The sequence below is a fragment of the Chinchilla lanigera genome, unplaced genomic scaffold (assembly GCF_000276665.1).
Source record: "Chinchilla lanigera isolate Chin_1 unplaced genomic scaffold, ChiLan1.0 scaffold00014, whole genome shotgun sequence".
Taxonomy (NCBI): Eukaryota; Metazoa; Chordata; class Mammalia; order Rodentia; family Chinchillidae; genus Chinchilla; species Chinchilla lanigera.
This window is the reverse complement of record NW_004955415.1, coordinates 13,673,700-13,686,151: the sequence shown is the minus strand read 5'-3', so window position 1 is coordinate 13,686,151 and position 12,452 is coordinate 13,673,700. Positions and strand designations below refer to the sequence as shown.

The following is a 12,452-nucleotide window of genomic DNA, read 5'->3' as shown; positions in this document are numbered from 1 at the left end:
CTGCCTCAGCCTCCCGAGTACTGGGATTACAGGCGTGCGCCACCACGCCCGGCCAAGCATTTCTTCTGTCTTGCGATCAGGTGGAGGCTGATAGAAGCCCCAACCAGTGTAGGAAAAAGCGTCTACCTTGTTCTCCGGTCAAGTGCCTCTTGGCCAGCAAGCAAAGCCCTGAGACTTGGGCCCTGCCTTGCAGAATCCACTGAAGCTTATCCTGGTTTCAGTTTCCCCAGGATCTTATGCTGGCCCTGAGCCTCCTTCCGGTGACTGTTACATCAGCAAGGTGCCGAGTGGTGCAGCGGAAGCTCCAGGGCTGCACCCAGATCCCTTTACTGAACCAGCCACATTAGGGCTGGGCGGGCTTTCTTTAGAGAATTGCCCCGGCTGAAGGGAGCCCCTCTCCTCTACTCTCAAGGGGAGCAGCCCCTCGCCAATGAATGACAGGTGCAAGGTGCAGAATCTTAGCCTCATTGCTCCAGGTGAGTTGGAGGATCCAGTGCCATTCCTTCTTCAGCACTCTGTGGATTGGGCAGAGGCTACAGGGCCTGAGACCGCCTGCATGCCAAACACCTTCCTGTCCAGCGCCTGTCTCCTGCGAGCCTCCTATCTCCCCATTAACTAACTACACACACTTGGATTCCCATCTCAGGCTGAGCAACATGACCTAAGCCAGGGCCTGTACAAATACTGACTTTTCTTCTTTCTTTCTTTCTTTTTTTTTTTTTTTCTGGCCTTTTTGAGATAGGGCTTTATTATTTAGTTCAGGGTGGCCTTGAACTTGCTATGTGGCCCAGGCTGGCCTCAAACTCACAGCAATCCTGCTGCCTCAGCCTCCAAAGCGCTGGGATTACAGGTGTCCACCACCATGCCCAGTACTGACTTTTCAAGACTGAAAAGCAAAAGCCCAATCCTCCTGTTGTAGGTGGGGGTGGGGCTTAGGGGAGCTAGACCCATAGGTTTGGGGGCACCAAGGAGACAAGGACAGAGATTAGGCTGTTCCTTCAGACCAAGGAGAGATAGGTTCAAGAAGAAGGCAGGACAAGCCTGAGCACCCCCTGGGTTGTGGAGGAGTGGACACAGGTGTGTGGGCTGGCTCACCTGCTTGGACATGGAGTCGATGAGACGTACGTAGAGGTCCTGCTCTGTCCGAAGCCCTAGGTTGGGAAGGTGGACAACACTTTCTGTCAGGGGAACACCAGGGACCTCTACTGTCTGCCCATGGAAAACCCTCCCTAGCCCCATGAGGGGGCAGTATGTGTAGTGCTGCGCTGTGGTAAGGCCCAGAGGGGCATGGCTTTAGCTTACCATTGTTATATACCAGCCGGAGGCGGTAATGGATTCCATTGTTTGTCTTCTCTGCCCCAGGTTCCTGTAGGGACAAGACAGGAGGATACTCAGGTGCTGGGGACCCTCCAGCCTCTTTCCCTCCCTTCAGCCTTTCACACACCTGTGTTCACTCCTCTACAACCCATCCACTCACTCATGTGCCCCTCAGTATATGTATGTGTGTGTGTGTGTGTGTGTGTGTGTGTGTTCATGAGCGCGCGCGCATGCATGCACCCATGCATGCACCCAAGCGAGTGTCCCTGAAGCCCTCCCACTCTCCCAGCACCAGCCCCAAGCAAGCCCACGAGCCTCTCACTCGGTCCTTTTCCACGAAGTCGATGAACGCTGTGCGCTCAACCTCCACAGGCTGCCCCTGCCGGTCATACATGGCCAGTACGAAGTGGAAGAAGTTGGATTTCCTGAGGTTGGAGGGGGGCTGCTTCTCAAAATGTGCTCGAGCCAGGCCCACGCCACTGTGGAAGGAAAAGAGCTGGAAAACCACCAGAGAGACCTTTGGGTGAGGAAGACCCCAGAGCCTCTGGGCAGGTAGGTGGGCTGGTCAGGACTTGGCTCCAACATGTCAAGAGTTTGGGCAAGAAATGGAGGTGGATGGGTTCTAGAGACCACCCACCTGGCCTCTTGGTTCCAGGAAGAGGAGCAGCAGCACCAAGGCCATCCCAACTCACTCCCTGGGAACACAGGGCACAGCAGGTCTACATGGAGCCAGCCTGTCAGGCTCCCACCCACATTTTGCAAGGCTGATCTTCAAAATCAAATGTATAAACCAGTCCATCTTACTGATCGGAGGCTTCTGGGATTGCCTCTTAGGGTATGGAAGGGGACCAGGGAGGCCCAGGAATAAAATTCCCATTGAACTTTAGTCTGTGGCTGAGGACAGCATGAGCCTGTGGCACTGCCTGGGAAATGATATTCACCAGACTACCAGTGACATGGGGTTGGGTCCAGGCCGCAAGTGTGCCTAGCCTGGATGCTGGGCTGCGGCTGAAGGTGGGCAAGACAAGAATCCCCTCCTCAGGTATAGAGGGAGCTGCCTCCTCAGAACCATTCCCAGAGGCAAGGCCAAGGAGAGCAGGGGGAGGAGAAGAGCCAAGGCTCCCTTTGCCAGGTGTTTCTTGAGCTTCAAGGGTGTACCCAACTCTGGACATGGGCAACAGGTGGGGCTCGAATTAAATGATGGAAGAGAGAGGAATATTGAGAGAGAGCTGGGACACTGGACAAAACAGGATCAAAAGATGTCACTACGTAAAAAACTACAGGAGCAAAGGAAGACAAAATTAATTCTTTTTTTGTGGGAGATGAGGATAAGATTTCCTGGAGATGATGGGTTTTCCCCTGGTCTTTGAGGAATCTATAGGAACTCAACTGGTGGAGGAGGCAAAGGGTAGAACATATAGCCTAAGAATATGCAGCCATAGGTTTCAAAAAGTGAAGTGAGAACCAGGTGCAGTAGTGTGCCAGTAGTCATAAGTACTTGGGAGGCTGAGGCAGGAGGATCACTTGAGCTCACCAGTTGGAGACCAGCCTGGGGAGCACAAGATCCTTTTCAAAAAAAAAAAAAGTGAAGTTTGGGAATTTCCTGTCAGTTCATACAAGGACACAAACCCCATGGTAAACTTTTAAACTTTCTCTGGGTCAGGGTCTCCAAAGCCTGTCCTTTCGCTGGCTCATGGCTTTCAATCCTCCCCTTTGGAAAGGGTGCTGTGGCCATAACTGCTGGGAGATGTGGCTTTGTAGCACTCAGGGGAGTCTTTGGGGGCCTTGAAGCACTGTCTAGGAATGGACCAGCTTGAGTTCAGGATGCTGCTCCCCATGTGTTAAGTAGCTAGGCTCCAGGATGGTTCCCAAGGATCCCCACCTCCTCGGACTCATGCCCTTGGGGAGTCCCCTTTCATAGTGGATCAGGATTGGTCTGTGTGGCCAATAGGAAATGTTAGAAATGACAGCGTATAAATTCCAAGGCTGGATCATAAAAGCACTGTAGCTTCTGCCTTGTTCTTTCTCTTGGATCATCATTCAGGGAGAGCCATATGCCACCTTAGGAGGGTATCGAGCTGCCCTAGGGTGAGGCCATGCAAAAGAACAGAACCTCTGCTCAACAACCAGCATTAACTTGCCAGCAGATCCTCCAGGCTTGACTAAGACTGCTGACGACTGCATCCCCTGCAGCCTCCGGACAGAACTTGGGTCAGAACCACCCCATGTGCAGCCCCCTGATTCCTGCCTCTCAGCAACTGTGTGAAACAAATCGGTGTTGGTTGTTTTTAAGCTCCTGTGTCTGGGGGTAATTACTTTATGCAGGAACAGACAATGAATGCACCTCCTTCCTCCAGTATGAACATTTCTGTTGAGGAATGTATTTGGGAAACACCACTGAAGGCCACTGGACGGCTCTGAAGCAGGGCAGAGCTTAGGAAGAGGCCGCAGGTGAGCGGGTGCAGAGGACAATGAGAGGCCGCTGCAGCAATGAGGAGAGGAGAGAGGCTGAGGACGGTGGAACTGTCCACCCCCATGCTCATCAGGGGCACCTGTGACAATGGCTGCCAAGTCCACTTCTTAGGGTTTTTCTCCATGTAATTCACAATCTACCTACTCTGCTCCTTGGCTTCACACTAAGTCATGGTATCTGGAATGTCATGGGTATGAAGGGCTTGCTAAACTGCTACTCATACAGACTACAATAAACAATAAAATGAAAACCATTCCACCTCTTGAAAGCCTGCTTGGGAGCCACAGGGGCCACATACAATGAAGGGTCTTCTGTCCCCGAGCAAGGTGAGGGGGCAGGGCCACCAACATTCTTCCCTACCCAAGTTCCTTTTTCTAGAGGCATCCCCCTCCCTTCTTTCCTCCCCATTTCCTCCCCCTTAGCTGCCATTCTTCCCAGTGGAGGCCTTGACCAGCCCCTCCACCTGCTTCCCTAACCTGCTGAGAGCAGGGAAGCCCTGAGAGGGCTTTCGATCTCAGCAGGTCCCTGATTGCTGTTGATGAATATGCTAATGAGGCACCAACCCTGAGCTCCCAGCTCCCAGAGCCAGCTTGGCTTGAACTCCACCAGGAAGAGGCTCTAGGACCACCTAGGGAGAAAGAAGCCCAAGGCGGTGGTCTTATGGTGCAACCCCAGGCCACTGCTACCTTTTATTCTATGATTTTGAGCCTAGAAGGCTCTCAGACCTTGGAGAAGGTGAATACAGAGAAAAAAGGCCTTGGCAGAGAAGGGCTGGATGCTAAGGAACAACAGAAGCCCCTGGACAATACAAAATGTACTTTCTATGCAGATGCCTTTGCGTGCCCGGTCCAAATGCCACACCGGTACAGCCAGTCAACTTTGCTAGCCTGAACTTCCCCTTCCTTCCACCCACCCCCCTTGGCAAATATCAGTCAGTCCTGGGTCCTGGCTGCCCCCATCTCCTGCTGGGCTCTTGAGGATCAGACCTGGGAAGTCTGGCCTAAGCCTCAAAGCAAACTCCCTTCACTGGGTCCGTCCTTTCCATAGGAGAGGTTTCTGGGGACAGAGCACAGGGACCATGGGAGGAGAGCACAGTAGGTTCCTTTGGAGCCTGTGAACCAGTGTCTCCTGCTGCTGGCTGGATCATGGAGGCGCTGTGCCACGTCACATGCTTGTACCCTTCCCCACAGCTCTCCTTCCCCGGCACCCTTCCCCCCAGAGGTCAGAGGCACAATCACCTGCCCAGCCTCACAGGAATCCAGGGGACAGCACTGACTAGGTTATGTCTCCAGGACAGGAACACTATCAGCGATGACCACGGAGCTGAACTAATGACTGCCTCTCCTGCTTCAGCCCATGCTGACTATAGAAGGGGCAAGACTCCTCTGGCCACACAGGCTGCCCTTTGCCTGGGAAGGTCCGTCGGTCTTCTATTGACCCTGTCCAGGCCCCTGTAGGGCTTGAGAGGAGATTAAGGTAAAAGGAGAAAGTGTTTTGCTCTAAGGAGAGTCTAGTGTGTCCTATAAGAGACAGACTGACACCAGGCACAGCCTCAAGGGTGGAACAGGAAGCAAGAGAAAACAAGCAGGCTGGACTGTGCCTTCCTTCCCTGCTTGCTCCCAAGGCCCCTCCGCCCCCTGCTGCAGGTGATGGATCAACACCTGTTGAAGGCCCCAAAGGGACAGGGGTGGGTAGGAGGAAGGAGAGAGCTTTGCTTTTCTTCCCTAGGGAGAAGCTGATGCTCTTAGGGTGAGAAAACAAACCAAGATGAAAGAACAGAAAGAAAGAAAGAAACAGAGGTAGGCACAGACAACTCAAGAGGCATGCAGAGGTCAGAGGCCCTGATCTATGCGTCCTGGGTACCGGTGTGTAGGACACAGGTGAAAGGTGAGGCACTGTCTGCTTTCAGACCAGTTTAGAGACAGAGGAACATAAAGGTCAATGTCTCTGGTTCTGTGATCTTCAAAGTGGAGCTGTCCAAGACAGCCATTGAGACATATGGAGAAACTTCCAGATGTCTAAAAGAAAGCCAAGTGTGACAGCACACATCTCTAATCCCAGCACTTGAGAAGCAGAGACAGGAGGATTGTGAATTTGAGGTCAGCCTGAGCTACATAGTGAAACCCTGTCTAAAAAAAAGAAAAAGAAAGAGGAAGAAGGCAGGCAGGCAGGAAGGGTGGGTGGGTGCAGGGAAGAGAAAAAGAGCCCTTGAAGCCTGCAGAGCAAGTATTTCATTTGGGTTCCCTTTAGAAGCAGACCCTGAGGGCTGGGGATATAGGTTAGCAGCACAAGCACCTGCCTGGCAAGCACAAGGTCCTGAGTTGAATTCTTGGTACCAAAAAAAAAAAAAAAAAAAAAGCAAGCAGACCCTGAGACACAAAGTCAAATACCAACAGTTCATTTGGACAGTGATTCCAGGAACCTCTGGGGAGGGAGGGAGGGAAGAAGGGAGAGAGAGAGAGAGGGAAGGAGATGGAGATGGAGAGGGAGAGGAACAGAGAATGAGAAGACAGCCTATCAAGGGGCATTTTCAGCTGGGCATGTTGGCATATGCCTGTAATCCCAGCACTCAGGAGGCTGAGGCAGGAGGATCATTGCGAGTTCAAGACCAGCCTGAGCTACAAAGTGAGCTCAAGGCCAGCCTGAACTGCATAGGGAGATCCTGTCTCAAAAAAGACAAAAAATAAAAAAATAAAGGGGCATTTTCAACAACAAGCCACCTCAGTGAGACATGGTGAGGGAGCTGGGGTGTTTGCCCAGCAACTCCAGTTAGCCACTGATGGCTTCTAGAATTGTTATTCTCTGGCACTTTTGCCCTGCTGTACAAGTGCGCAGAGCAGGCTCTGGACTCTTAAGCAGGTCCTCAAACAAAGGGCAGCAGATGCTGGCAGGAGAAGCAGACTCTTTATCAAGGGTCCTGAGGAGCAAAGGGTGGGTACCAGCTACCCGCCATCCGGAGGCGGGGGATATGAAGGAAGCCAGCAAAGCTAGAGCCCCAAGCGCCTTGCGTGCAGCTTGGCAGATCCTGGTTTATGATAAATGCAAGCCCTGCCCACTTAGCACGGGTATTGCAGAAGCCCATAATTCAGAGACATTTCATTCACTTAGCATCATTAGGGAACAAAGCACGCCACAAAAGCACCTTTTTTAGATAAATGTAGCTGAATGACAAAAACAGTAGCATTAACCACTTTTGCAAGACTCCAAAATGAATTACACATTTCCTCACTTTCTTAAAAGACTGTTTCAAACACAATGTTCAAAACACCTTCCTCTCAGCTCTGGAGGGTGCTGAGGTGCTGGGGCATTTCTCCTGTCCTAGAGAACCCTGACTCGGGAGGAGAAAGCGCTCACTTTCCCATTTCCACTGTGTCCCACTCACCCGCTTTCCATCCATCCCTCCTAGGTGGACCAAGTTAAAGGAGGCTGTGACACCGGCACAGATTTCATTTGCAGATACTTTTTGGCCAGAGAAACCCGCCTTCTAGCAAGCTTCCAGGGCTTGCAGGGTTCCTGAGCGCGGTGGTGGGAGTCCAGTGGTGTTCAGTGGACACTAAGAACAACCTGATCTTCATAGCCAGGCCAGCAGGTCCTCTGTGCTCCAGGGTATACAGAGATACATGTGGGCACACAGTGGGGGCTGCAGGGTACTGCCTGCGGTTGCTGGGACCCCCCCCCCAGCAGGTCCCTGGAGATGTTCACTTGCAAGGCTAAGCGGGTATCCAGGGCTCCTCTCCTGGCAGCCACAAACCTGCCATGGCTCTCTGGTACAGAGCCTCCCTGCAGCCTCTGTTCTATACTCACAGGCCACTTGTGGCACTTTACATCCTTGACCCCATGCTTATGATCGCTATGACCAGTTTAACCACCACTCATACCAAACCCCCAGGGGGCAAGGGACCGAGGCTGGAGCCCTGGCCTCCCCTCAGAGGTACCCGAAGCCATCTCCCTTTCCTTCTCCTCACCAGCTCTTAAGTCTTACCCACCTTGACAACCCAAGGTTCTCAGCATTGCTTTGGTCTGAACCAGATCCACCTTCATGTATGGGAAGCTGAGGAAATGGTGAGAGCCCTAAGGTCATAAGCTGTAGAAAGAGGCTTTGTTGACTGTTCTCGGCTGGCACAAGGTAGCAAGAGCAAAACGTTTATGTCGCCTGCATCTCATCTCTGGCCTCAGATTCCCCTAAAGCCTGTCTGTGAAATCCAGTTCTCTTCCCTGTCCTGGCGTGGTTCCTTCATCAGACCCCGGCTCTTTTTCTCTATCTCCTCCCTTTCTCCAAGCATCACACTGGTGCCCACTTTCCCTGAAGGCGTTATCTGGGCCCCTGGGGGCTGCTGCTGATCATCAAACTGGGCCTGACATTCCTGCTCCCAACCAAGATCTGTGGCTTAGTCCTGCCCAGCCCCTGATATTCCCAGAGCCTGGCCAAGCTTCAGACCAGAGAAGATAAAAGCAGAGGCTAGCTGGGGCACACCCACCTCAACAATGCAGGCAGAGGGAGGGCCCCGCGGCTAGAAGCAGCTGCCAGAACCTGTGCGAAGATGGTCTAGCTAGAGAGGAGGTTCGGGGCTCTAGAGGCTCGGATCCCCGCTTCTCACGGCCCTGGCAGCTGCTCTGCTCACCTGCCCTGTGGCAATCGGCTCAGTGACCCCAGACCCTGAAGGAGGTGGAGCAGGAAGGGTAAAGGAGGTCTCACTAGTCTGCTTTCCTGCTCTCTTCTCCTCTGCCCACTCTCTTGCCACCCACCCGCAGGCCTGCCTGCCTGCCAGGTCCCAGGCTGGGGAGCGGCTATTAATTATTAAAGTGAACAAAAGCATTTCCTAGCAGGGAGGCTGGCCTACAGCTGCTTACAGGAAAGGCAGCCCCAGCTGGCTTCCCTCTGCTGGGCCCTGGTTGTATGCTGGGACCAGCTCATGGGAGAGGGCTGGCCTGGGTCCTCCAAGGGTCTAGAAGGAGGGCTGGCCGGTGTCCTCCAGAGGTCTCCTTAGCCAGGCAAATAAATCAGGAGAGAGCCACTCCTGCTAGTACAGGAGGACTTGGTCTGCAAGGCAGCCAGGGGGAGGCGGGCTGGGGCTGGGCATGTGGGTCTCAGAGAGAAAGTCCTATGGTTCAGGGTAGAAGCAGCCACAGCAATGGCAGGGTCCTTGTGCAGACCTCCCTGGTCTGGCAGTCCTCCAGCTGATGGGCACCAAGCCCCTCTTCTCTTCCTACTTCACTTGCTCAGAACTTTGATTCCTGTTGGCTGAGCCTCCCTCACTAATCTTAGTAAGCCTCCTGGGCTGTCCCCTCCTCAGCTGCCTTCTATAAAACCTTGGCAGTTCTGTAAAGGCTAACGTGTACAACGGGATGGGGAGCTGCTCCAGGAAGGACCTGGTTCCCAGAGCTCACTAGGGCGAAGAGGGGAGCCTTCTAAATGCACTTTGTTGTCCTCAGCAGGTACTCACTGTCCCTTGATAGACTGTGAGAGTCAGTCCTCGGTGCCACGGACACAAGGATGAATGGGCCACCACCTTTGTCCTAGAGGAAATCAATAGCTGGCTGGATCAGGAAGATGGGGACAGAAGACAGCAGACTGTGGCTTAGGGTTACCATCCTTAGGTAGCACTAAACTGTCCCGCTGGGGCAGGGAGGGAGGGCACAGACAGGGCGGGTGCTGGGATGGGGGTCTTGAAGGTTGTGGAGACTTTACGCCACAGGGTTTTTTTTTTTTTTTTTTTTTTTGCCTTTTTGAGGCAGGGTTTCCCTATGCAGTTCAGGCTGGCCTTGAGCTCACTTTGTAGCCCAGGCTGGCCTCAAATTCACAGTGATCCTCCTGCCTCCGCCTCCCGAGCGCTGAGATTTCAGGTGTGTGCCACCATGCCTGGCCCTACTCAGCAAGTTTTAAGATGAGCCAGGACTTACTGGCAGTTCTCTCATTCCCAACATTGTATGCCAAGCATCATACGGAAGCTGGGAAGGAAGGTTGGGGTCAGGCTGTGATGAGCCCTGAATGCTGACTATCCAGGAGAAAGTAGGGACAGGCAGAAGACAGCAGACCCTGGCCTATGGTAAGCATGCTTAGGCAGCACTGAGAATCATTCCTCCAGGCACGGGGCGAGGGCCCAGATGGAGCAGGAGCTGTGGTGCAGTGGGTCCCTTTATTTTTAATCAGGGAAGAGACACGATCAGAGAAAAGTACTTGGAAATGTTGCTTTGGTTTATGGTGCATGGAAGATGGCTTGGGGGAGTGATGAGAGGGTGAAGCTGGAGCACTGGACCAAGAGGCGGAGGCAGGGCACAGCTATCCCTCAAGCCAGGGAAGAAAGGGGTCAAGGGCAAGAGGGTTTCACTGCTAAAAGTGGTGGCTGTATAATCTCTGCACTCCGGGAGGCTGCGGCAGGAGGATAGCAGGTTTGAGACCAGCCTGGGCAACTTAGCAAGACCTTGTCTCAAAATTTAAAAAGGGCTTGGGATGTAGTTCAGTATAAAATCCCTGAATTCAATCCTAAGTACTACCATAAAAATAAAAATAAATAAAAGTGGCTGTGAATGCTGAGATTGGGCCTAGAACATAGAAGAGACATCCACAAGCCTTGAAAATCAGACAACTCTCCACTCCCAAGCAGCCTTGGGTGGGGGGTGAAGCCAGGCAGAGGTGAGGAGGGAGGCGGGGGTCAGGGAACCTGAGCAGTGGACTTACTGAGGAAGACGCAGAAGGTGGCAACAGCAGGCAAGGCGGTGAAAGGTGAAGAGCAAGAATTAGCCTTTCCCTTGGGAAGTGGAGAGGAGAATCAACCAAACACATGGGACTCCCAGTTGGGGTCCCGAGTCAGAAAACTCTCTGGGCCTGGGAAGAAGCAGCCTAGGATTGAAATACTCCCATTCAAATACTGGAAGCCCTGAGTCCCAGTGATAGGGTCATGGACACTCACACTGGACATCTTGACAGTTCCACCCCACTGAAGAACCACCCCCTGGGGTAGGTAGCTGGGGGAAGGGGTCCCTAGAGCCTCATCCCCACACTTCCTGCACCCCACACAGGCTCCTGCACATCTGCTTCTTCTTTAGCCAGCCTGTCAGCTCTGGGCAGGCACAAGAGGAGGGTCAGAAATGGGGACCTTCAAAGGCAGGGGTCACTGCAGCTCTCCCCCCATGCCTGCAGGAAGCTCTCCACACATAGCCCAAGGCCAGGCTAAGGATGGGCTCAGGTGGAGACACTGACCATCTCAAGTTAAAGAAAAAGCCAGCACCCACAGGAAAACAGGCAAGATAAAGCTGTGAGCACAGCACAGGAAAAAAGTAACTGGGAAGGAACATGAAAAGGAAATACACTAAAATACTGACAGTCGTTGTGCAGACAGGTGGCATTTGATTTTTTATATTCCAATTTTTCTATAATATAGTTATATAACCTATAAAACTTCTGAGAATTAATCTGAAAGATCTTTTCTCATACTGAACAGACTAGCCCGTGATGGAGCCCCAAGAGGTCCCTCCTGATGGCCGTGAAAGAACAGGCATAAAGAAACACGGCTTCAGTAAGCCCCTGAAAGCCCAAGTGTGTCTGTTACTTGCTGAGGTCAGGGCGCAGTAAGTGGTGTCCCCTGCACCTGACTCGGAGTGTGAAGGTGGGCCAGTGCGCAGGCCTGGTCTGCCCCAGCAACTCCCTGTCTGACTTCCTTCAGGCTGCTGGACAGCAGCTGCTCAGACTTCTAAGAAGCCAGTGCCCACCTGTCCCAGCTGATTGCCGCGGCCCTCCCTAATGTTAGCAACTGTGAACTCCCTCTAGCATGGCCAACCCTCTTCTCAAACTCGGCTGGCCTTACAAAGAGCCAGGATCTCAGGTAGTGTAAGGGACAGGTCAATAAACCTTCAAAGTTCCCATCCCAAATCTCGGAGTCCACCCCTCCAGCACATACACAAGTAGGTCCCCTAGCCAGAGGTCTTCAGAAGACTCAGAGGAAATAAGCGTGGGTTTTGGGTTCCCAAGGGCTCCCAGCCTCTCACTAGACCAACCGGAAACAAAACAAAACAAAACAAAACAAAACAAAACAAAACAAAACAAACCACCTGCCCGAGAGGCAGGGCTCCGCCCCTATCTGCAGCCCTAGTCATCCCGCCAGGACAACTGCCCACCTCATCCCTTCGCCACTCTTTGCCCCGCAGCCTCTTTGGCCCTGCGCGGCCCCCGTCTTCCAACTCTGAGAGGCGTGGGAAAGAGGAAGGGGCAGGGTTTCTGGGTTTTCTTGGCGGCGCCAAGGAATTTGACAGGCAGAGTCAAAGCGACTTGGACATTCCTGGACGGCTGTGGCTGGGCGTGATGGCTCGGGCTGCAGGCGGCGGGGACCCGCGAGCGGCCGTCAGGACTCAGCGCCGGGACAGCGGAGTTGGGCGGAAGCCCCGCCCGGCCGCCCCGCAGTCTAGGAGGCAGCGCGGGATCGGGCGGCGGGGCGGGCGGGAAGCTCTCCGGCCGTCCGCCCGGAGTCGGGGCTCCCTCCACCCTCGCCCGGCCCCGGAGCAGGCGGAGCGCGGCCCGTCGAGCTCACCTCTGCGCCGCGGTGCCGGAGTCCAGGATGCCCGCGCCCTGCATCCAGGAGCGCACGGAGCCCAGGCCAGCGGGCAGCAGCGGCTCCTCCTTGAGGCTCAGCCCGCCGCGGGGCAGGGCGTCCTGCGCGGGGAACAT

General features: G+C 53.7%; 1 protein-coding gene across 5 annotated transcripts in view; it reads right to left on the bottom strand.

The window, feature by feature from the left end:
- Ebf4 (early B-cell factor 4) overlaps positions 1-12,452 on the bottom strand; it is a 60,645-nt gene extending 48,193 nt beyond the window's left edge. For all 5 annotated transcript variants that reach the window (XR_001233261.1, XR_001233262.1, XM_013512386.1 and 2 more), the window contains exons 1-4: positions 12,316-12,452; positions 1,640-1,796; positions 1,303-1,366; positions 1,096-1,151 (exon numbers count right to left, since the gene is read on the bottom strand). Coding sequence is in view for 3 of the 5 variants with exons in the window: in XM_013512386.1 (XP_013367840.1) it covers positions 1,096-1,151; positions 1,303-1,366; positions 1,640-1,796; positions 12,316-12,452 (414 nt within the window). In the remaining 2 variants the exon portion in view is untranslated. The remainder of the gene's footprint in view (positions 1-1,095; positions 1,152-1,302; positions 1,367-1,639; positions 1,797-12,315) is intronic.